The sequence below is a fragment of the Diaphorina citri genome, unplaced genomic scaffold, assembly GCF_000475195.1.
Source record: "Diaphorina citri unplaced genomic scaffold, Diaci psyllid genome assembly version 1.1 scaffold1784, whole genome shotgun sequence".
NCBI lineage: Eukaryota > Metazoa > Arthropoda > Insecta > Hemiptera > Psyllidae > Diaphorina > Diaphorina citri.
The window spans coordinates 546-25439 of NW_007379210.1; the positions used below are offsets into that span (position 1 = coordinate 546).

Sequence of the window (24894 nt, forward strand, 5' to 3'; positions counted from 1 at the left end):
TCCACCAATTTGTGGTTTTAGCACATCCACCAATAATAATACAAACAATGCTATTGTGGATTATGGAAGTTTAGGCACATCCACCAATAATAATACAAACAATGCTATTGTGGATTATGGAAGTTTAGGCACATCCACCAATTTGTGGTTTTAGCACATCCACCAATAACAAATGCTAACAATATGCTTTGTAAATTGTGAGAAAAAATTACAATAGTGTCAAGTTTCAAATCTATAGATCCAGCAAAATATGACTCGAAAATTAATTACAAAATCTAATTCGAACAGATAGAAGAAAATAGATAAATAAAAGCTCTAAGTACCTAATAGTAACTAAGTATCTAATGGATCTAATCTAAGTATCTAATATCTAATGGAAAAGAGCAAAATAGCATGGTCTCGAGTTTACACTGTTGAATATTTAAGTTTTATTTCATTAGATGTGCGATATGAGCTTCTTAGTTTCAAGTTAGAGAAATTAACTCCCCACATGTTGAGATGAATTTCACAACACACCTTTGAAAAATCGCACCCCTTATTGTCGAAATAATCTATCGAAAAAAATACTTTACCTAATAAAAAAAGAAAGGTTAAATAATTATATTGCCTTTTTAATCCCATCAAAATAGAAATTCGTACGTATATAAATAGGTAATACCTAATACCCATACGTAAACATAAGGATATCTAAAAATAATAAAAAGTCATAAAAAAATGAGTATGAGTAAGCTCATGAAAATTCATACCAAAAATAATCGTCTTGGGAAGCTCACTCCCAAAAGTGATACTCAATTCGCAAAAATACCAAAAATACCTACCGCAAAAATCTTAGAAGTTTAGATTAAGCTTAGGATAAGAAATTCTTTGTAAAAAAATTGATACCAAATAAAACATATACCCATACCCCATCAACAGAAAACGTCGATTTGAAATTTAGACAGCAACTTGGACTGAAATCATCCCTAAAGGTTGAGATCCAGCTTATAAAATGGGAATTAGGTGTATTCCAAATTTCCAAGTACAGAGCCGACTTAGGGTCTTAACTTTTTCAGTCTGCTTTCAAAGTCCCCTTCTCTCAACTTCTTCAATCTCTTGCGAAAGACTTAGCGTATATTTGCCAACACTTCCTGAGGTGTATCCAGAGGGGGATGATGATGATGACATTTCATCATTCCAAAATCAGAGGCCTCAGTGCTCAGTGGATCGTATTGAAAAAAAGTGCTGTGTTTAGACTTTATAGGTTTTTAGACTGTTGAGAATGTTGAGCTAGGACAGGTAAGTAGGTAGTTCCAAGGGAGCAAGAGAACAGAAAATAGAGCCTTTGGACCGATCCAATATTTGATAAAATTGGGTTTTGGATTCATTTTGAATGAATTGGAAATTGGTGGAAGTGGTTTTCCGCAAATGGTCCCTAGAAAACTGGAAATACCTATAGGTGCCTCAGTATTAGGTACATACTCCATTACTCCTTCCTTTTTGTGCCACGTCTGATTATTTTTACAAGACAAAACATTATCAATATCACTGAAAATCACTGAATTAAAATTAATTTTTTTTCACCTTGAAAATCCCCCCTTCTTCTCTTTACTAGAAAGAGAAAAAAAGGACTCCCCTTTTTTGTATTAGATCGATCTTCAGATCTTCTCTTCTCTCTTTGCTAGAAAGAGAAAAAAGGACCCCCCCTTTTTGTATTAGATCGATCTTCAGAGCTCCTTCTGTTCAGTGAGAGAGAGAGAGAGAGAGAGAGAGAGAGAGAGAGAGAGAGAGAGCTAGATAATGTTAAATAATTGAGTATTTATTTGAGTTATGTAAACATTACCATACTCTGGGGTTGCTGTGATGAAGGGTTAGGATATCTGTTGCTTTGAAAGAAGGGTAACGCAGGGATGTACACTTGGACCTTTGTTTTTGTTCAGATAGCTATTTTTGACTTCTATGAGTACTATAAGATTCCGCAGCTGCAAGGCGCCGCAGGACAGAATGAGAAGGACGTTTGGCCGTAAGTATTTTAGCTTTAATATTGTAGTTGAAAGTACGGCTGGTACTTATTCAGAAGTCACGTCAGTGGAAAATTGCTACAAAAAGGTGTCAAAAATGAGCAGTGATCAGTGTTATTATAGGGTTAGGTTATACACAAAAATTAGCTGTCACAAATGAGCAGTGATCAGTGTACCAGTGTTATTATAGGGTTAGGTTATACACAAAAATTAGCTGTTTTATCTATGAGTACTATAAGATTCCGCAGCTGCAAGGCGCCGCAGGACAGAATGAGAAGGACGTTTGGCCGTAAGTATTTTAGCTTTAGGTAATATTTTAGTTGAAACTATGGTACTTATTCAGAAGTCACGTCAGTGGAAAATTGCTACAAAAAGGTGTCAAAAATGAGCAGTGATCAGTGTTATTATAGGGTTAGGTTATACACAAAAATTAGCTGTCACAAATGAGCAGTGATCAGTGTACCAGTGTTATTATAGGGTTAGGTTAAACACAAAAATTAGCTGTCACAAATGAGCAGTGACCTGTCTTATCATAGGGTTACCTATGTTAAAAACAAAAAGGAGCTTTGTTTTTCACTGTCGTGGCTTCTGAATAATTACCATAAAATAGATACCTTCATAATTAGAAATGCAAGTGTGAATTTTTTCAAGTATGTTCATGCTTTTCAGGAGTTGATTGATTTCAAGGGGTCATTTCTTTCGATTTGTATGCACCCTGTAAATTGAGCCAAACGCTTTTGGCAATTTTGAAGTTCATAGTTGTGACTTGGCATTAATAAAAGAATATTATAAATACCCATATCTATAAATTCTATAATTTAGCATTTCATCTGGGTATGAATTTTTATTATAAATATACCTAGCTACCCATATTAATTTAGTATTTTAGGTGATGTGAATTTTTAATATAATTTTTGGAGCATAATAATCCTCGTCAAAGAAAGTAGATATGGTAGACACCTTACATATAAAACTGTAAAATTGAGTAGCCAATAAAAATTTGATGCTAATTTTATGAATTTTTTGAAGTCCGAAAAATTTGTCAACCTCTTGATATTTGGATTTAAAAAAAAAAAAAAAATCATAGGTATATGAATATCTAATCATTTTGAGGAACAGTCAACAGTCAAAATTGTGTAGGTCAGCGGGCGGGAATCGAACCCGCGGCCTAGCGCTTACAAGGCAGACGCACTACCAACTAAGCTAACTAGGCTGGCTATTCACTACACTTGAGGACTGAGGGCCACATTAAATTTCAGAAGAAAATATGTATTGGCTCTCAAACTGCGCTGAAGCATCCATTCCAATCATCTTGGCCAAATTTTCTTTCAGTCTGGCTCATGAAATGGGGTGTTTATTGAAATTGATTATTGAACCATTTAATAGAAATGTAGGTATTTATTTTTGGATTTGGACAGGAAAAAATCTTTTATTTATTTATTTTTTCTTCATTGCTGGATATGAATTTTGGTCAAAAATTTTTCCAAGCCGAAAAAAAAGTCAATTTTTTTCCGCAGTATGTAATAGAAAGTCGTGCGATGTGGGATGCTCACACCAGATACTTTTTTGATAGATAGATCGATGCTTTTTGGAGTAAGAAAAATACAGAAAAAATAGAGAGTTCACGGCATTATAGCTATTTTTTTTTATTCCGAGTGTTGCTTTTCCTACCAATCTATTATATTTGGTCACCCGAGGGCAGGACTAGAAATGGCCAATCAATCTGTCTCAATATTTGTAGTTTTAGCTTGATTGAACGAATTAAAATTAGTTTACCCAATCTTGCTTACTTTCCGTGTCCTCCCCTCCAAACGAATAAGAACCTGTAACCTGTAACTACTGAGAGCTAATTGTCCCGAAATCGAAAAAACAAGAAGAAGAAGGACAAGATAGGAGAAAGCCATCAGCCATTCTGAGAATGAACCCTATCTTTAAAAAAATAAAAAAAAGAGGTTTGACAGAGGGAACTGTAACTGCTATGGTCTTATCGTCCCGAAATCGAAGAGAGAAGAAAGACAGGATAGGAGAAAGCCAGCCGTTCCGAGAACGAACATCATCCCATCAGGACAAAATCCGCCCCGGGCGGGAATTGAACCCGCGGCCTAGCGCTTACAAGGCAGAAGCGCTACCAATTAAGCCAACTAGGCTGGCGAACCCTATCTGTTTGGGATAAATTTTGTCCCGGACAAAAATCGGACCCGCTACAGTTCCCTCTATCAAACCTCTTTACAGTTCCCTCTATCAAACCTCTTTACAGTTCCCTCTATCAAACCTCTTTACGCACATCTACCAATAATAATACAAACAATGCTATTGTGGATTATGGGAGTATATGCATCTCCACCAATATGTAGTTTTAGCGTCTCCATTCAAGTTTCAAATCAATCGACTCGGCAAAAGACGGCTGAAATACAAAAATTCGACTATTTATGAAGAAACGAGTATGAAGTTCAAAGTTATTTAAAAAAAAAAAAAGTTGAAAATGGAATCGAATTTTTTATAGTTTCAAATTAGAGAAAAACCGTGGAGTTCGGGGTGCAATCAACCTCGTGAGGACAATTGAGTTGCTACTTTAATCGAGTAGCGACCAGTGGCGGCATTACAAGTCGAAGAGACGAGCGATAATAAATATGATGATTGAGTAAATGAAAGACTTGTAATACTGTGATACCCACAAAGTTGTGAGAAAGCTCTTTGCTTTGCTCTGTGACCGAGAGGTCCTGGGTTCAATTCCCGGCAGGGTCCAAGTTTTTTCGGCTCTGTGCTTGAAAGTCAGGCTCGTGAGAACAATTGAGATCTGCGATATCCATAAAAGTCCATAAGAAGCGTCCATTTACATGGTTTTACTCAATTTGTTCACCATAAGTGGTATGATTTCATGGTTTCTTCATTACACGACCTGTCTCGATGGTGTAGTGGTCAAGACGCTCGCCTGGTAATCAAGAGGACGTGGGTTCAATATCGAAGAAGCGTCCATTTACATGGTTTTACTCAATTTGTTCACCACTAGTATGTATAATTTCATGGTTTCTTCATTACACGACCTGTCTCGATGGTGTAGTGGTCAAGACGCTCGCCTGGTAATCAAGAGGACGTGGGTTCAATACCAGGTCTAGAATACATAATAACCTCAACAATTTCCGAGATTTCTACCACAAAAAGAGACTCTTTGGTTCTCTGCGCGCACTGTGAATAAGCACTAGTATCATTATTTCCTGATAACCCTGTATTAATATAAATTTTCTATGAATATACGGAGATATCTTCCATGTGTGTTCCGTGTCCTTTTGTATTGCTCCCCCTACCTTCCTACCTGTCTCCCTTCTTCTCTTCTCTCTTTGCTAGAAAGAGAAAAAAGGACCCCCCCTTTTTGTATTAGATCGATCTTCAGAGCTCCTTCTGTTCAGCAAGAGAGAGAGAGAGAGAGAGAGAGAGCTAGATAATGTTAAATAATTGAGTATTTATTTGAGTTATGTAAACATTACCATACTCTGGGGTTGCTGTGATGAAGGGTTAAGATATCTGTTGCTTTGAAAGAAGGGTAACGCAGGGATGTACACTTGGACCTTTGTTTTTGTTCAGATAGCTATTCTTTATTTTTTACTTCTTTTTTTAATTATTTTTTTAGCAGCGTCAGTGGCCGAGTAGGTATTCAAGTTTGCACACCGAAGGTTCCGGGTTTGATTCCCAGAGGGGTCAAAAATTCGGTTCTGTGTCTAGGAATCTTTGGATGTCTGTTACGTTGAACACTTCTTTCGTACTTTCAATTTCAAACCTACAGCCTGCATTTGTCATTACCTTATTATTAATAAATTAGCACAATCAAATAAATAATGAATCATTAGTTAGGAATCTTTGGATGTCTGTTAATTTGAACACGTCTTTAGTACTTTCAATTTCAAACCTACAGCCTGCATTTGTCATTACCTTATTATTAATAAATTAGCACAATCAAATAAATAATGAATCATTAGAATCAACCACCACAACCCATATTCCACACAACAAGAGAAACCAAAGAATCGGTTTTCGCCAGCCTAGTTAGCTTAGTTGGTAGTGCGTCTGCCTCGTAAGCGCTAGGCCGCGGGTTCGATTCCCGCCCGGGGCGGATTTTATCCTGATGGGATAATGTTCGTTCTCGGAACGGCTGGCTTTCTCCTATCCTGTCTTCCTTCTCTCTCCGATTTCGGGACGATAAGACCCTAGAGTTACAGTTCCCTCTGTCAAACCTCTTAAAAAAAAAAAAAAAAAAAAAAAAAAAAAAAAAAAAAAAAAAAAACAAAAAAACAAAACTCTTTCAAATCAAAACCGGTTGTATAGTAGACACCCTGTAATTTGCTTCTTGCTTTGAACTGAAAGAAAATTTAGCTTATTTTTGGATGGTTTTATATTTTTAACTTGAGAATTTGTGTTTGTTTGGTTGATCGATTGACTGATTGGTCGATCGATCGATTGATTGTTTAGGATAAATCAAAACCGGCTACCATTAATAGACACCCTGTAACTTCCTCTGAACAGAAAAGTTAAGCTCGCCACTCACGATCAGTTTTTGGACTGATACGATCATCGGTCCATCGCATGCGATAAATCTGATCGTGAGTAGCAGGCTTTAAGTAATTTTTACAACGAGCTTTAAAAAATTCAGCCAGCTTAGTTAGATAGGAAGGTAGACACAAAAAGCCCACTCCGAGGCTTAGATGTAGGGGCGAACAGCCCTAAAGGATGGGTTAAGCTTCTACGAATCTAGATAGGAAGGTAGAAGGTAGCGCGTCTGCCTTGTAAGTGCTAGGTCGCGGGTTCGATTCCCACCCGGGGCGGATTTTAACCTAAACAGATAAGGTTCTTTCTCGGAACGGCTGGCTTTCTCCTATCCTGTCTTTCTTCTCTCTTCGATTTCTGGGCGATAAGACCTTAGCTCAGCAGGTACAATTTCCGCTATCAAATCCAAGTCTGTGAAAATTTTAATTGCACTTTCGTATTTCCTCAGAATCCTTAGATTAATGTCCTTTCTCCACGTACCTGAGAATTCGAAGTAGTCTTAATTTTTAGATGAATGTCTTTTATCTGATGATTGAAAGTAAAAACAACAGAATTTAAACGTGTCATCCCTTAAGGCTTTCCCAATTCATTTGCCTTTTGTTTTAAAAGAGAATCTCCCCCTTTTTTTACACACGAAATTTTTCTTTTCAATTTTTACACACAGTTTTATAATTTTCTTTTCGATTTTTAAAGGTCTCCTTTCTCAAAGGTCCAGTGGACGGGCATTTTCCCTGGCGAGTGTGAGAAAAGAAGACCCCTTCTTTGACAAAAAGTAGCCCCCCTTTTTTACATGAATGGCCAAGGGACAACACAAGATAATGGAATAATTTCTAGGGAGATTTTCGCTTTTGAATAGAATTATACACTTTTCTTTGTATTCTTTTTCTTGGTCCTTTTATTTCCACTGAAGAGAGGGGTCAGCCATGTCATTTTTTAATTTTTCTTTCTTTTCATTGGGAACTCTGTTTAAAAAGAAGAAATTTTGTTTGGTTTTTCAAAGAATAAAGAAGAGTTTTCTAATCTATTTTTTTTACCCCTTTTATTCGGCCAACTTTCCCATCGTTTGAAGCAGAAATACATTTAACTGGACAGCCGGCAGTTTTTAACTGTTTTGTGTTTACTGGGGATATTATTGTTATTATTTTTTGTCAAGAACAAAAAAGAACTTTTCAATTAAAATTTTTATTACAAAAGGGTTTATTTTACCATTCTAAGAAATCATTAGTACATTACCAAACTACCTACAAGTCTTCTTCTTTTTCTTTGCTTTTTCCCGTGTGCACAGACGGGGTCGGCGTTTATCGTCATCCCTCAATCAGCCCCAGGGTGATCGCTTTTGGGCTGACGTGCCGTTTGGTTTTGGCTACAACCTAACTCCCTTTTTTTTATAAAGCAAGGGTCAGAGCCCTGTTTATTTACAAGAATAAGAAATAAACAATACATAATATATGGTAAATAAGGGAACTATATATAAAACTTCCTTACTTATCCTATCCAATTCTGGATGTTTGCTATATTTGACCTGCTACAATGTGAATTACACTGTTTTACACATACCAAGTTTTTTAAACAAACCCAACTCCCTACAAGTGCAAAACTAAAAGAAAGTAATATGTATAATAAAATTAAAGTAAAATTATATTGTTTTTAACCCCTTCACTCCCCTGTCTTGTCTCCCCCCGATCGGCAACCCACTAACCCTTTCCGTCCTCTCTATTCACAGGAAGAGGAAAGACCTCCTATCAGAGGTATCATATCAGATTCAATTTTTTTTCTCTAGTGTATTTGTGCCCGAACCAAATATCAGCCTCAATGTACGCCCTAACTACTCTTAACCCATTCACTCTCGTCTCCAAATTCATTCATTAACCCTTTCCGTCCTCTCGTGTTCCCAGGAAGCGGAAAGACCGGGAGGCCGGCGGATCCGGCGCGGTTACCGCAGGTCCAGGCCGCATGTCTGACCTCGAACCGCCCTCGGCCCTCTCGTGTATTTGTGCCCGAACCAAATATCAGCCTCAATGTACGCCCTAACTTTTAACCCATTCACTTTCGTCTCCAAATTCATTCATTAACCGTTTCCGTCCTCTCGTGTTCGCAGGAAGCGGAAAGACCGGGAGGCCGGCGGATCCGGCGCGGTTACCGCAGGTCCAGGCCGCATGTCTGACCTCGAACCGCCCTCGGCCTCTGGAGGCGGCACAACGTCTACTTCGGCCGCGGACGACCCCGGCTGGCGTGCGTACTATGAACACCAACATCCCCTTTCGGCCGCAACTTCCGCCATGCTGAATATAAGCCAGGAGGAAAGTGCCGCGAGTTCGGCCGCAGGTGGAAATAGTATGCCGCCACTTATCTATGAGTACTATAAGATTCCGCAGCTGCAAGGCGCCGCAGGACAAAATGAGAAGGACGTTTGGCCGTAAGTATTTTAGCTTAAATATGTTAGTTGAAACTATTGTACTTATTCAGAAGTCACGTGAATGGAAAATTGCTACAAAAAGGTGTCACAAATGAGCAGTGATCAGTGTACCAGTGTTATTATAGGGTTAGGTTATACACAAAAATTAGTTGTCACAAATGAGCAGTGACCTGTCTTATCATAGGGTTACCTATGTTAAAAAGAAAAAGGATAAAAATCTATACCTACCTACCTACCTAGGTATACTTTTTTGTCCAAATTTTACATTAAACTGTTTTAAATTCCTTAACATTTTATGTCTTTTTAATTTATTAATTGCCGAGATAGTAGATAATAGGTACTATATTGAAAAAAAAAGTAAAAGTTTTAAGTAGGACCTAATAGGTCTTTTTGTGACAATACAATCACATCTTTTTCCCCCTTTCATTTTTTTTTTCCCCCAAACTAATTCTGAACCATACCTGCTGAAATTGATATTTGCTCATTACTCATTAGCATTCAAAACCATATTTACACGTTACCTTTTTACCTATACTACCAGCATAGAACTGAAAAGTCCCTTTACTCCCGTAGTCCAAGCAAGGTCTTATGTATTTGGTAAAGTGACTTTTCAGTCTCATTCTGGCAGAATAAACAGGGTATATTCTATTCTTAGTGACATTAAATTGACCTCATCCCTTCCCATCTGATCCACAGGTCCACCTCTCTCAACCAATCCGTGTTGACCAGCGTAGGCCCCGCCCTCAGTACCTCCTCCCTTCTCACCACCTCCAAGGTTTCCACTGGATATAAATATTGGTCAAAATTTTTCCAAGCCGAAAAAAAAGTCAATTTTTTCCGCAGTATGTAATAGAAAGTCGTGCGATGTGGGATGCTCACTTTTATGCATTTAATGTCTACACTGAGAAAAAAATGTCGCGGGTCTCACATAGAAACGTTGCGGTATATGAGCCCACATAATTAGTTTGCGGCCTTAACGGCAGATACTGAGAAAAAAATGTCGCGGGTCTCACATAGAAACGTTGCGGTATATGAGCCCACATAATTAGTTTGCGGCCTTAACGGCAGATTTTCTGTTATTGGATTTTGCAAAGGTCACAACGTTGAAATTAAAAAACGAGTTAAATTTAAATGATAAAACGAGTGTAAGGTTTGTACAGGGAAAAGCTATGTGGAAAAGAGAACATTTTATTGAGTCGACATGCAATTGAAAACTGGACTGGAAAAATCTTACAATATCGATCGCAGATCGCAGTATTGAATTGGTTGTCATGGATACAACACTCACACCAGATACTTTTTTGATAGATAGATCGATCCTTTTTGGAGTAAGAAAAATACAGAAAAAATAGAGAGTTCACGGCATTATAGCTATTTTTTTTATTCCGAGTGTTGCTTTTCCTACCAATCTATTATATTTGGTCACCCGAGGGCAGGACTAGAAATGGCCAATCAATCTGTCCGGGATGTTAGTAAGGTCTATCAGGTAGCAATTGGATTGGATACTGGATGGTCTGGGTCGATCCGATCGACAGTCATTTTTTTAAAGCTAAATTCCCTCTTTAGGTCATTTCGAACGAAAGTCACAATTTTGAGTCGGGGTTGTGTTTTTTCGGGTACTTTGGGTCACTAGGAAGCTATTCGCTACGCATTTTTTTTTACTTTCTATTACTACAGTATAGCGAGCTATACTAGTACTGAGAGTATTGCAATCGGTCCAAATTTTTTCTTTTTTTAGATAAAAAATCTCTTTTTTTTACTGTAAAAAAAGCTCTTTTATAACGTAAAGAGAAAATCTCTTTGTAAGGGGTTTTGATAGAGGGAACTGTAACTGCTGAAGTCTTACCGTCCCGAAATCGAAGATAGAAGGAGTACAGGATAGGAGAAAGCCAGCCGTTCCGAGAACGAACCTTGGATATCAGTTTAGGATAAATTCGCTCCTGGCGGAAATCAAACCCGTGACCTTTGAAGAAATGATCGCTGAAAATTCTTTTTGAAGAAATGATCCCTGTCCCAGATTGATCTTTCCTTGAAAAGTTCGTCGTCATATTAAAAAAAAAAAAAAATTACAGTGTGCTCCAGTTTCGACCGGTCTCACCCGGTAGGTATATCTATTCTGGTGGATAAAAACAGATTTATTTTCTACACAGTACTTACCTACAGATAAATAGACATTCCAGATGGATAAATAAACAGGGAAAATCTTTAGAGAAACCTTTGCAACTTTAGCTTCTTTTATGAATAATTCATGTAATAAATAGAGCTGATCAATTATCAATAATTGATGATAATCTCTCAATAAATAATAATCGATGATAAATCATCGATAATTTCTGCCGCATTAAAACTCTACCGGAGTCTACCGGATTTCTTATCAAATTATCGTAGAATTTATGTCAAAGAATTGGATTTGTTGCTGAATTATAGTACATTTTACGATGGGTTCCAGTATTGTATGAAGTTGTAAGTTGTAAAACAACTTGTTTAAGTACAACTTGTTCAAGTTGCAAGTGCTGTTTCCTCCTTAAAGTGATCATTGACAACGGATAGGTATACATTTTACATTTTATTTATCTTCAGTCTCAATCAGAAAAACCTGCTGAATGGGTAGGTAATTAGGTTTAGATACCTGCCTCGGTGGTGTAGTGGTCAAGGCGCTCGCCTGGTAAACAGGAGAGCGGGGGTTCAATCCCAGCCCAGTTATGGAAATTTATCCTCAATATAATGTGAGTATTTGACCACAATAATAGTAGTAGCCTACTGCTGGAGTAAAGGGACTGTTCAGTCCTATGCGAGGAGTATAAATAAACACTATTATTATTAGATTTTCGAAACTTGAGATACAACTTGCAATCTTTTATCTCCCGACTAACTTAAAAATAGATAACTTGTTTAAGTACAAGTCTCCAGTCAAGTGAAGACCATGTCTAGAAATATGTAAAAACAGATAGGTATAGTAGGCATAACTGTAATAACTTGATTTTTTTTTTTTTTTTTTTTTTAAGTAGGACCTCCTTCTTTGTTTGTTTGTTTTTTTTTTTTGTTTTTTTTTTTTTTTTTTTTTTTTTTTTAAGTAGGTAAGAATCGAAATTTTGCTGTCGAAGTTTTTCAAGCCCGAATTTTTTCTTCATACCTATTATACAAAGGAAAAAGCTGTGCCAAACTGGTAGTCTGTTTCCACTACCACCCTGTTTACCTGTTTATTGATATCCCTGGACAATGTTCATATTATGATGGTATAATTTAGCAGTGATTAGTTATTCTGATTAACCCTATATACTTATCTTATATGTACTTATATAGTCCTATACTTATATGTACTTATCTATATAATTCTTATAATATCGTCTCTTATACAAAAATAATAATAATAGTGCTTATTTATACTGCTCGCATAGGACTGAAAAGTCCCTTTACTCCAGCAGTAGGCTACTACTATTATTGTGGTCAAACTCTCAAATTGTATGAGGATAAAAATCCATACCTCGGCTGGGATTGAACTGGGAAAATGTACGTTGGTATACATCTTCTTGTCTTATACATCTTATGACAGGGATTAATAGAGCAGAAGCTAGGTCGTAATTTTACATCAAGCTGGGATTGAACTGGGAAAATGTACGTTGGTATACACATCTTCTTGTCTTATACATCTTATGACAGGGATTAATAGAGCAGAAGCTAGGTCGTAATTTTACATCAATTGGTTTCCTTGTCTTACATCCATTTTTAACCCTTTATTGTATTACTTTCGTTTTAACCCTTTCAGGCACAACCCCGTCCTCGATCTGTTCCGACCACACCCTGAACGCGCCCACCCCCCAGACACACCACATGGACCTCATCAACACGGACAACATCAAACACACCTCCCTGTATACAATGACGTCATCACCGACGATGACGTCATCACCGCAGTATAACATTGAGTACGGAACCGCGGCACAGTTCTCGACAGCGGGGTCGCAGCTGCGGAATTTATCGACGGCGTCGGATACGCAGTATTACCGGGAGTACTTTAACAGTACGCCGTCCGCGGAGTATGCGACTAATCAGGTAAGAGACGAGTTTTATGTTTATTTTTATTTCTCTTTTCTTTTTTTCTAAATTCTAAGTGCGCGTCCACAACGGAGAACCGATCATCGACCCTCGCCTAGTACCGACCCAAGAGAAAATAAACCATGCTAATGAATAGAAGCGTCCTCAACCGAGCCTTGACCATAGTACTGACCCAAGGGAAAACAAACCATGCTAATGAATAGAAGCGTCCTCAATGGAGCCTATAGCTGAGTATTTTCTCTGCGATGGTATCGGTGAGGGTCAATGGTCTATGTGGATGCCTATTTGGGATCAGAAAAGTTTGGAAAATTTTCGCTCGTTCAAGATTCGAACGCAGGACCTCCAGGGTGAGAATCAGTCCTCTTGTCAAGAATTAGCACTTCATCTGCATCATCATGTCTTCATTTTCATAATCATAGGAGTCAATATCTTGCTTAAACCGATAATGATTTTGGCTGACTTCTAATTCTTCATCTTCATCATGGTTTTCTTCTCCATTAAATTTTTCCTTTCCGCTTGGGATATGAACCCAGGACCACCTCCACGTTGAGACTCGGACGACTTAGTCTAACCACTTGGCCACCGAGGTGGCCTGGTAATCTGGTAATCTTAATCTAAGTAATCTTACACTTAGTCTAACCACTTGGCCACCGAGGTGGCCTGGTAATCTTAATCGAAGTAATCTTACACTTATGAAGTCATGAGAACCAACTGGGAAGTAGAAGTTAAGAGTCAGTTATTAAACACCTTTAGTAGAACTGTAGAAGTTAAGAGTCAGTTATTAGACACCTTTAAATAACTCATACTTCGTTTGACCGGACAATTTATCAGTTTCCTTTTTTCTTGCTAAACCCTTATGAAGTCATGAGAACCAACTGGGAAGTAGAAGTTAAGAGTCAGTTATTAGACACTTCGAAATTACTCATACTCATACTTCGTTTGAGCGGACAATTTATCAGTTTCCTTTTTTCTTGCTAAACCGACAGGCAGAAACGGCAGGCCTTAGAACCGGCAGATCCAGGTATTTAATAGACTGCCAGGAACACCTGTGATTGGACAGTTGGCATTTTGAATTTCAGCCAATCAGGTGTCGCGTTGGACATGTTCTGATAACCCCCCCATGAGAGAATCTGCCAGTGGCAGATTTTGTATTGAAGTTAGGGAGCACCTTTTCCATTGCCCTCCAAATTATTGCGTTAGGAGGTGAAAAACATTGTGTTTATAAAGTCCCGATAACCCCCATGAGAGAATCTGCCAGTGGCGGATTTTGTATTGAAGTTAGGAGAAACAGCGGCCACTGATCTAACTAGTACGACAATTACAGAAACCTTTAAAAAGGGGATGCCAGCCTAGTTAGCTTGGTTGGTAGTGCGTCTGCCTTGTAAGCGCTAGGCCGCGGGTTCGATTCCCGCCCGGGGCGGATTTTATTATAAAGTCCCAGGGCATCCTTTTAACTGTTCTCTCTGGGAAGTTGAAATTTTACATGCAGTCCTTAATTATGATGAAAATTTTTGGGAGGTACTCCAAATTTTGAAGGACCCCCCAGGGGCGGTCCCAGAGGGGTCCACTTTAAAATCTTAAATGAGAATCCCCTATTTTTGATGACATTCTATCAAAGATATCAAAGCTTGATCCGACAATCAGGACGGGACTTATGGCCTATTAAATTTTTCATTTTTCGATGTTCTTCAGCCAATAGGGGAAGCAGCAAAAATGGGAAATTCATTTTTTTTTTTTTAAGAGGTTTGACAGAGGAAACTGTAACTTGTTCGTTCCTCATTTAAATATACAAGCTCTTCTCTATCCAATTCATTATCTCGTCTGGGTTTTATATTTTAAGGTTTTTTTGATGATTTCCAAAGATAGAGATCTTCCTGAGACCTTTCGTTCCACTTGGAAACCGTGAAACCATGTTCGATTAAAAAAAAAAAAAAAAGGAGGGGCCGTTTTTTTTTAAAAAAAAAAAAAAAAAAAAATCAACAGGTCGTTTTGATCGTAACTAGTCGCCCCGGTTTGGGAAGCGCCTATAGAATGCCTAGATGTTTTTAATTATTAAATTATCCATTAATCATACCCCGACGCACTTAGCACAGATTAGATCGATCTAAATCTATTTCTAAATTAATCTATTACTAATCTAAGTAAGTAAATCTATTTTAAAATTGATCTGCATAATACTAAAATATAAGTTAATCTATTTCTAGGGGAAGAAAAGAAGAAAAATTGCACAAGTAGGGAGGTATCTTTTGATTGGCTAATTACTTTTTACTTTTTTTTTTTTAATTAGTGATTTAGATATGGACTCTTTTGAATAATCTCTGATGTCAGATGTCATATATAAATCAGACCAGCTTTCTTGGCAAAAATATATGCCTGAGCCTTCGCGTACGGGTAAGATGAACTGAGGATAAAATGCCATACCTAGGCCGGTATTTAACCCACATTCTCTAGATCTCCAGGCGAGCTTTTTGACCACTACACCACCGAAACTAAAAGCCGCAAAAGAGTCAAATCAAATATCTTTTTATAACCAACTCTTATCCAAAACCTAAAGGCCTTTATGATCACTCTATTAGGTACTCGTTATTTAGTACTCAGATGAGGTTGTTCATTCTAGTATGTAATACAGTCGAACCTGGATAAAGAGGACTCGGATAAAGAGTAAAACTGGATAAAGAGGAAAAAAATTGTGGTCCCTTCATTTTTGACCCAAAAACCTGGTTAAACAGCAAAATCGAGCCTCTAAGTATAAAGAGCAATGATTTTTTCCGGAAAAATCACGTGTTTGCAGTCACGAGCCTCTATAAAGAGCAATTTTGTTTTTCTGGACCTCTATAAAGAGCAATTTGTAGAAACTTGTCGTATTCTGTCGAGAGCGGTTTGTTTTTCTACCCCCTTCTTTGCCTGCTGGATGAGGCTCATTTCATCAGACGGATCCCGGACCTCTATAAAGAGCAATTTGAAAATTTAGAACCTCTCTAAAGAGTAGATTATTTAAAGAGCAAACCTCTATAAAGAGCAAAATATTGCCGGTCCCTTGGATTGCTCTTTATCCAGGTTCGACTGTATATGTATACACGACATCGCCAGTACTGTGAGTATAATTGCACTCATATGACTGTAACTCTCTATCTCTAGGAATAAAATTACCTCTTTTTTTTTTTTTCAAACCACAGAATAGGTAATTTAACTATACCTAGATAAGTAGACACCGACAGGTAAAAATCAGGAGCATCAATTTGGCCTTTTTTTAAGATTGACTTGTCTGCATTTCATAAACTGACCTATGTATCTTCTGCAGCCAGCCTAGTTAGCTTGGTTGCTGTGTAGCGCGTCCCGCCCGAAGCAGATTTGATCCTGAAGGAATAAGGTTCGTTCTCGTTCTGCCAGCCTAGTTAGCTTGGTTGGTAGCGCGTCTGCCTTGTAAGCGCTAGGCCGCTGGTTCGATTCCCGCCCGGGGCGGATTTTATCCTGATGGGATAATGGTCGTTCTCGAAACGGCTGGCTTTCTCCTATCCTGTCTTCCTTCTCTCTTCGATTTCGGGACGATAAGACCTTTGCAGTTACAGTTCCCTCTGTCAAACCTCTAACCTCTTTTTTTTATCATCTGGAGAAATCAGCACGCAAAAGGTCGTTCCGTTCGCAACTAGCCTAGTCTAAGGAAGCGCCTAGATGTTTTTAATTATTAAATTACCCATTAATCATACCCCGACGCACTTACCACAGATTAGATCGATCTAAATCTATTTCTAAATTGATCTATTACTAATCTGAGTAAGTAAATCTATTTTAAAATTGATCTGCATAATACTAAAATATAAGTTAATACTATTTCTAGCGAGAAAAAAAGAAGAAAAATTGCACAAGTAGGGAGGTATCTTTTGATTGGCTAATTACTTTTTACTTTTTTTTTAATTAGTGATTTAGATATGGACTCTTTTGAATAATCTCTGATGTCAGATGTCATATAAATCAGACCAGCTTTCTTTGCAAAAATATATGCCTGAGCCTTCGCGTACGGGTAAGATGAACTGAGGATAAAATGCCATACCTAGGCCGGTATTTAACCCACATTCTCTAGATCTCCAGGCGAGCTTTTTGACCACTACACCACCGAAACCGAAAAGCCGCAAAAGAGTCAAATCAAATATCTTTTTATGACCAACTCTTATCCAAAACCTCCTAAAGGCCTTTATGATCACTCTATTAGGTAGTAGGTACTCGTTATTTAGTACTCACATGAGGTTGTTCATTCTAGTATGTAATACAGTCGAACCTGGATAAAGAGGACTCGGATAAAGAGTAAACCTGGATAAAGAGGAAAAAAATCGTGGTCCCTTCATTTTTGACCCAAAAACCTGGTTAAACAGCAAAATCGAGCCTCTATAAAGAGCAATGATTTTTTCCGGAAAAATCACGTGTTTGCAGTCACGAGCCTCTATAAAGAGCAATTGTGTTTTTCTGGACCTCTATAAAGAGCAATTTGTAGAAACTTGTTGTATTCTGTCGAGAGCGGTTTGTTTTTCTACCCCCTTCTTTGCCTGCTGCATGGGGCTCATTTCATCAGACGGATCCCGGACCTCTATAAAGAGCAATTTGAAAATTTAGAACCTCTCTAAAGAGTAGATTATTTAAAGAGCAATCCTCTATAAAGAGCAAAATATTGCCGGTCCCTTGGATTGCTCTTTATCCAGGTTCGACTGTGTATATGTATACACGACATCGCCAGTACTGTGAGTATAATTGCACTCATATGACTGTAACTCTCTATCTCTAGGAATAAAATTACCTAGGCCCCCTCCCCCTCCCACCCAACTCATAAACCATAGGGCTAATTACTGGCCAACATATAACTTATATACAGGGTGTTTAATAAGTTTTTTGTTTTACGTTTAGGATATACCTGAATGGCAAAATTGCTCGCTGCTTGTCGGAGGACGGAGACCAACAACCTCCCTCGGTGGAGCTACACCGCTCTACAACAAGGAAATTTAAGCCTCATGCCCTCGCCTCGTGTAATTCAGCCATTAACTCTGGGTCAATTCGTAAAAGATATATCAACTATTAACCTAAGTGGCTAAGTATCTATCTAATACTTGGAATTTGAGAGTAGGTCTGTAGGTAGATTTAATTACAGGAGCCCATTTAAAATATGGAGCGAAACAGTTTAAATGGCCGAAGCCAAAGTTCTAGCTCGAAATTAATGTTTTTTTTTTTTTTTTTTAGATAGGTTGTTCTCAACCAACTCCTACGGTGGTGGTGTAGTGGTCAAGGCGCTCGCCTGGTAAACAGAAGGGCGTGGGTTCAATCCCAGCCGAGGTATGGAAATTTATCCTCAATATAATGTGAGTATTTGACCACAATAATAGTAGTAGCCTACTGCTGGAGTAAAGGGACTGTTCAGTCCTATGCGAGCAGTATAAATAAACACTATTATTATTAGATTTTCGAAACTTGAGATACAACTTGCAATCTTTTATCTCCCGACCAACTTAAAAATAGATAACTTGTTTAAGTACAAGTCTCCAGTCAAGTGAAGACCATGTCTAGAAATATGTAAAAATAGATAGGTAGTAGGCATAACTGTAATAACTTGATTTTTTTTTTTTTTTTTTTTTTTTTTTAAGTAAGAATCGAAAGTTTGTTGTCGAAGTTTTTCAAGCCCGAATTTTTTCTTCATACCTATTATACAAAGGAAAAAGCTGTGCCAATCTGGTAGTCTGTTTCCGCTACCACCCTGTTTACCTGTTTATTGATATCCCTGGACAATGTTCATATTATGATGGTATAATTTACAATGATTAGTTATTCTGATTAATCCTATATACTTATCTTATATGTACAATTATACATATATAGTCCTATACTTATATGTACCTACTTATCTATATAATTCTTATAATATCGTCTCTTATACAAATGTACGTTGGTATACATCTTCTTGTCTTATACATCTTATGACAGGGATTAGTAGAGCAGAAGCTAGGTCGTAATTTTACATCAATTGGTTTCCTTGTCTTACATCCATTTTTAACCCTTTATTGTATTACTTTCGTTTTAACCCTTTCAGGCACAACCCCGTCTTCGATCTGTTCTGACCACACCCTGAACGCGCCCACCCCCCAGACACACCACATGGACCTCATCAACACGGACAACATCAAACACACTTCCCTGTATACAATGACGTCATCACCGACGATGACGTCATCGCCCCAGTATAATATCGAGTACGGAACAGCGGCACAGTTTTCGACAGCAGGGTCGCAGCTGCGGAATTTATCGACGGCGTCGGATACGCAGTATTATCGGGAGTACTTCAACAGTACGCCATCCGCGGAGTATGCGACTAATCAGGTAAGAGATGAGTTTTATGTTTATTTTTATTTCTCTTTTCTTTTTTTCTAAATTCTAAGTGCGCGTCCACAACGGAGAACCGATCATCGACCCTTACCTAGTACCGACCCAAGGGAAAACAAACCATGCTAATGAATAGAAGCGTCCTCAACGGAGCCTATAGCTGAGTATTTTCTCTGCGATGGTCTCGGTGAGGGTCAATGGTCTATGGTCACTAAAGGGCCGTTTAGACGCTCAGTCCCGGACTGCAGTTCCGGACTGCCGTCCAAGTTTGATGAAAGTTTGAGCGTGTAAACGCTAGTTTGATGGTTTGCAAAAACGTTTGCGCAAACCAAAAAAAAATCTTCAACTTGTCAAAGACTTTTACGTCAAACCCGGTTTGCACAAACCCAGTTTGAACGTGTAAACACCTGTTCAGTCCATACCTCAAGCCTCCCGTCAGTCCTCACGTGCACAAACCCAGTTTGAACGTGTAAACACCTGTTCAGTCCATACCTCAAGCCTCCCGTCAGTCCTCACTCAGTTTTTGTGATAACAAATAATTGCACTCATATGACTGTAACTCTCTATCTCTAGGAATAAAATTACCTAGGACCCCTCCTCCCTCACCCAACTCATAAACCATAGGACTAATTACTGACCAACATATAACTTATATACAGGGTGTTTAATAAGTTTTTTGTTTTACGTTTAGGATATACCTGAATGGCAAAATTGCTGCTTACAGTGTGTTTCAACTCATAAACCATGGGACTAATTACTGACCAACATATACCGAATGGCAAAATTACTATCTACAGGGTGCTCCAATAAAGTTAGGACACACCAGTGTGTTGTAGCGCTTTGGCTTCACCGAGGGTAGTTAATGGTCTCTATAGATTTACTAGGCCCGTCCCGAACCGCAGTCAACCATCATGAGGACCTGTGCTTTTCCTTTGAAGCATGATAAACCCGCCACTCACTGATCAGGCAAACCTGATCAGGTCCGCCTGATAGCGTGTCTTTTCATCAGGTATACCTGATAGGCGAACCTGATCAGGTCTACCTGATAGCAGGCGAACCTGTCAGGTCTACCTAATAGTGTGTGCTCATCAGGTTTATTTTATTGTGAGAGACTGGGCTTAAACCTTGTTTAGAGGTTTAGACTGATGAGGTAAAGGCACTTTTTAGTCTCATATTTTATTTTCGTGTTCACCCTGTAGATTGTATGATTACATACTGGAGTGTACCTGATAGTGTGTGTGCTCATCAGGTCTATTTTATTGTGAGAGACTGGGCTTAAGCCTTGTTTAGACTGATGAGGTAAAGGCACTTTTTAGTCTCATATTTTATTTTCGTGTTCACCCTGTAGATTGTATGATTACATACTGGAGTGCATATAAGGCCCTAATGTAGCTGATAAATGAGGGGCTCTGTATGTAATTAACAAATTAACAGTGCTGAAGTTATTTAATGTACCCCAGAGTACTTGAAGTTTCAGCGGTGCTCAAACCAGAATCACTAGATTCGGTTTGACCAACTTGGGCCGAATATCGCTCGGTGGTTTTAAAAACTATTATTAGCTTTGTGAACACTGTCTGGCTGGGGGACGTTAAACAGGGAGTAGACCAGCTTAGTCTTGCTGGGGGACTTTAAACAGGGAGTATACCAGCCTGAATTTTCCTTGCTAAAGAAGTAGCAAATGTTGTGTGCGAAGGGCATCCACTCTTGAAATTTTGTCGCCAAAACTAAATTTGGCTTAACTCCATTCAAAAAATGCCCACTCCGAGGCTTAGGTGTTGGGGTTATTGCCCCAAAGGATGGGTTAAGCTTCTACGAATCTACGAAGTGACAGCCCAAAAGCGATCACCCTAGGGTTGATTGAGGGCTGACGAAAAACGCCGAACCGGTCGAGTTAAAACATAGACCTCACTCTCGATCGGCCAATAATATTGGGCGTCTTATTCTTGCCTGTAGTGACCGTGGTCCATTGTAGGTCCCCTTCTAAACGGCCCTTAACGCATGAATCATTGATAGTGGAAGCCTCTTTTTTTTGTGGTTATCACAGCATTACTAAAAGGCCCCCTTTACCAATTCTGTTAATTCTGTCAACTCGGTACTATTCCTTTTTACTCTGGTAATATTGTCGTTGCGTAGGGTGCTACTTGAGAAAAGTAGGGCTAGAGGCTGAGATCACCCCGTATTTCAAGCACAGCACCGAAAAAGACTCTGACGAACTTAAGGCCTCCAGTTTGCAAAGGTTTACAAAATTTCCGCGGGATTTGAACCCAAGACCTCCTCCAGGTTGAGACTAGGTCCCCTTTGGTCCACAGTTTAGACACCACTGGTCGCATTACTATGTTGATGATTTGTTTAGGTTCCTATGCTAGTTCTGCATGATGTATTATTATGATCTTTCTTATCTGAGTACGCCTGCCTAGTTAGCTTAGCACGCCTGTCTTGTAAGCGCTAGGACGCGGGTTCGATTCCCGGGGCGAACTTTATCCTGTAAACAGATAAGGTTCGTTCTCAGAACGGGTGGCTTTATTCTTGACCCATACACAAAAAGTCCTGTAGGGGCTGTTTGCCCCTACAGCCCTAAAGGATGGGTTAGGCTTCTATGCATGATGTATTATTATGATCTTTCTTATCTGAGTACGCCTGCCTAGTTAGCATAGCGCGCCGGCCTTGTAAGCGCTAGGGCGCGGGTTCGATTCCCGAGGCGAACTTTATCCTATAAACAGATAAGGTTCGTTCGGAACGGGTGGCTTTATTCTATCTTGTCCCATACATAAAAAGTCCTGTAGGGGCTGTTTGGCCCTATAGCCCTAAAGGATGGGTTAAGCTACGAATTTTCTATCCTGTCTCTGCGAACTCTATCCTAAACAGATAAGGTATAGGTACAGTGTGTTTCAACTCATAAACCATGGGACTAATTACCGGCCAACATATACCGAATGGCAAAATTACTATCTACAGGGTGCTCCAATAAAGTTAGGACACACCAGTGTGTTGTAGCGCTTTGGCTTCACCGAGGGTAGTTAATGGTCTCTATAGATTTACTAGGCCCGTCCCGAACCGCAGTCAACCAACATGAGGACCTGTGCTTTTCCTTTGAAGCATGATAAACCCGCCACTCACTAATCAGGCAAACCTGATCAGGTCCGCCTGATAGCGTGTCTTTTCATCAGGTATACCTGATGTTTTTCTATCGTACCTATTATAATTATTTTGATACAATAATTTTATTTTGACACAGAACAGGCAAGTGACAGGGCGAGAATTATCACAAGACTGAGGTTTGTGCAAACCAGGACTGAACGTTTGGACGCGAGCTGATTTCTGTCACACTGGACTGCAGTCCGGGACTGAGCGTCTAAACGGCCCTTAACGCATGAATCATTGAATCACTGATAGTGGAAGCCTCTTTTTTTGTGGTTATCACAGCATTACTAAAAGGCCCCCTTTACTAATTCTGTCAACCCGGTACTATTCATTTTTACTCTGGTAATATTGTCGTTGCGTAGGGCGCTACTTGATAAAAGTGGGGCCACGAGGCTGATTTCACCCCGTATGTCAAGCACAGCACCGAAACATTGCGACTCTGACGAACTTAAGGCCTCCAGTTTGCAAAGGTTTACAAAATTTCCGCGGGATTTGAACCCAAGACCTCCTCCAGGTTGAGACTCGGACGACTTGGTCTAACCACTTGGCCACCGAGGTGGCCTGATAATCTTAATCTAAGTAATCTTACACTTATGAACCTGGGAACCAACTGGGAAGTAGAAGTGGATAAGTCAGTTATTAGACACCTTTAGTAGAACTGCAGATTCTGTAGAAGTTAAGAGTCAGATATTAGACACCTTTAAATAACTCATACTTCGTTTGACCGGACAATTTATCAGTTTCCTTTTTTCTTGCTAAACCGACAGGCAGAAACGTCATATAAGGACCTAATGTAGCTGATAAATGAGGAGCTCTGTATGTAATTAACAAATTAACAGTGCTGAAGTTATTTAATGTACCCACAGAGTACTTGAAGTTTCAGCGGTGCTCAAACCAGAATCAAACTTGAGCTAAATATGGCTCGGTGGATTTAAAAACTATCATTAGCTTTGTGAACACTGTCTGGCTGGGGGGACGTTAAACAGGGAGTAGACCAGCTTAGTCTGGCTGGGGGACTTTAAACAGGGAGTATACCGGCCTGAATTTTCCTTGCTAAAGAAATAGCAAATGTTGTGTGCGAAGGACATCCACTCTTGAAATTTTGTCGCGAAAACTTAGAAATTTGGCTTAACTCCATTCAAAAAATGCCCACTCCGAGGTTTAGGTGTTGGGGTGATTGCCCCAAAGGATGGGTTAAGCTTATACGAATTTACGAAGTGACAGCCCAAAAGCGATCACCCTAGGGTTGATTGAGGGCTGACGAAAAACGCCGAACCGGTCGAGTTAAAACATAGACCTCACTCTCGATCGGTCAATAATATTGGGCGTCTTATTCTCGCCTGTAGTGACCGTGGTCCATTGTAGGTCCTCTTTGGTCCACAGTTTAGACACCACTGGACGCATTACTATGTTGATGATTTGTTTAGGTACCCATGCTAGTTCTGCATGATGTATTATTATGATCTTTCTTATCTGAGTACGCCTGCCTAGTTAGCTTAGCGCGCCTGTCTTGTAAGCGCTAGGGCGCGGGTTCGATTCCCGGGGCGAACTTTATCCTAAACAGATAAGGTTCGTTCTCGGAACGGGTGGCTTTATTCTTGACCCATACACAAAAAGTCCTGTAGGGGCTGTTTGCCCCTACAGCCCTAAAGGATGGGTTAGGCTTCTATGAATCTTCTATCCTGTCTCTGCGAACTCTATCCTAAACAGATAAGGTTCATCTTGTCCCATACATAAAAAGTCCTGTAGGGGCTATTTGCCCCTACAGCCCTAAAGGATGGGTTAGGCTTCTATGAATCTTCTATCCTGTCTCTGCGAACTCTATCCTAAACAGATAAGGTTCGTTCTCGGAACGGCTGGCTTTCTCTTATCCTGTCTTTCTTCTCTCTTCGATTTTGGAACAACAATACCTCCGTTGTTACAGTTTCCTTAATCAAATCTCTTTACATTACTTTCCATTTTCCGTTGATCTTTTTCCTTTTTTACATCACCTTTTTTCTCTTCTTCTTCTTCTTCTTCTTCTTCTTCTTCCTCTTCTCCCTCTTCTTCCTCGTATTCTCCTTCTTCCTCTTCCTCTTCTTCTTCTTCCTCTTCTTCTTCTTCTTCTTCTTCTTCTTCTTCTTCTTCTTCTTCTTCTTCTTCTTCTTCTTCTCTCTTATCCTTTCCTTCTCTCTTCGATTTCGGAACAACAACACCTCCGTTTTTATACAGTTTCCTTAATCAAATCTCTTTACATTACTTTCCATTTTCCGTTGATCTTTTTCCTTTTTTACACCTTTTTTCTCTTCTTCTTCTTCTTCTTCTTCTTCTTCTTCTTCCTCGTATTCTCCTTCTTCTTGTTCTTCCTCTTCTTCTTCCTCTTCTTCTTCTTCTTCTTCTTCTTCT

At 39.1% G+C, this 24894-nt stretch overlaps 1 protein-coding gene across 1 annotated transcript in view; it reads left to right on the top strand.

Moving 5' to 3' along the window:
• Positions 1-1916: 1916 nt before the first annotated feature.
• LOC103517229 overlaps positions 1917-24894 on the top strand; it is a gene marked incomplete at its 5' end in the record, with an annotated part of 36271 nt that continues 13293 nt past the window's right edge. The window contains 8 exons of the mRNA XM_026829399.1: positions 1917-1999; positions 8432-8560; positions 8635-8952; positions 9649-9750; positions 10384-10424; positions 12719-13005; positions 13304-13355; positions 19079-19365. Of these exons, the coding sequence (XP_026685200.1) occupies positions 1917-1999; positions 8432-8560; positions 8635-8952; positions 9649-9750; positions 10384-10424; positions 12719-13005; positions 13304-13355; positions 19079-19365 (1299 nt within the window). The remainder of the gene's footprint in view (positions 2000-8431; positions 8561-8634; positions 8953-9648; positions 9751-10383; positions 10425-12718; positions 13006-13303; positions 13356-19078; positions 19366-24894) is intronic.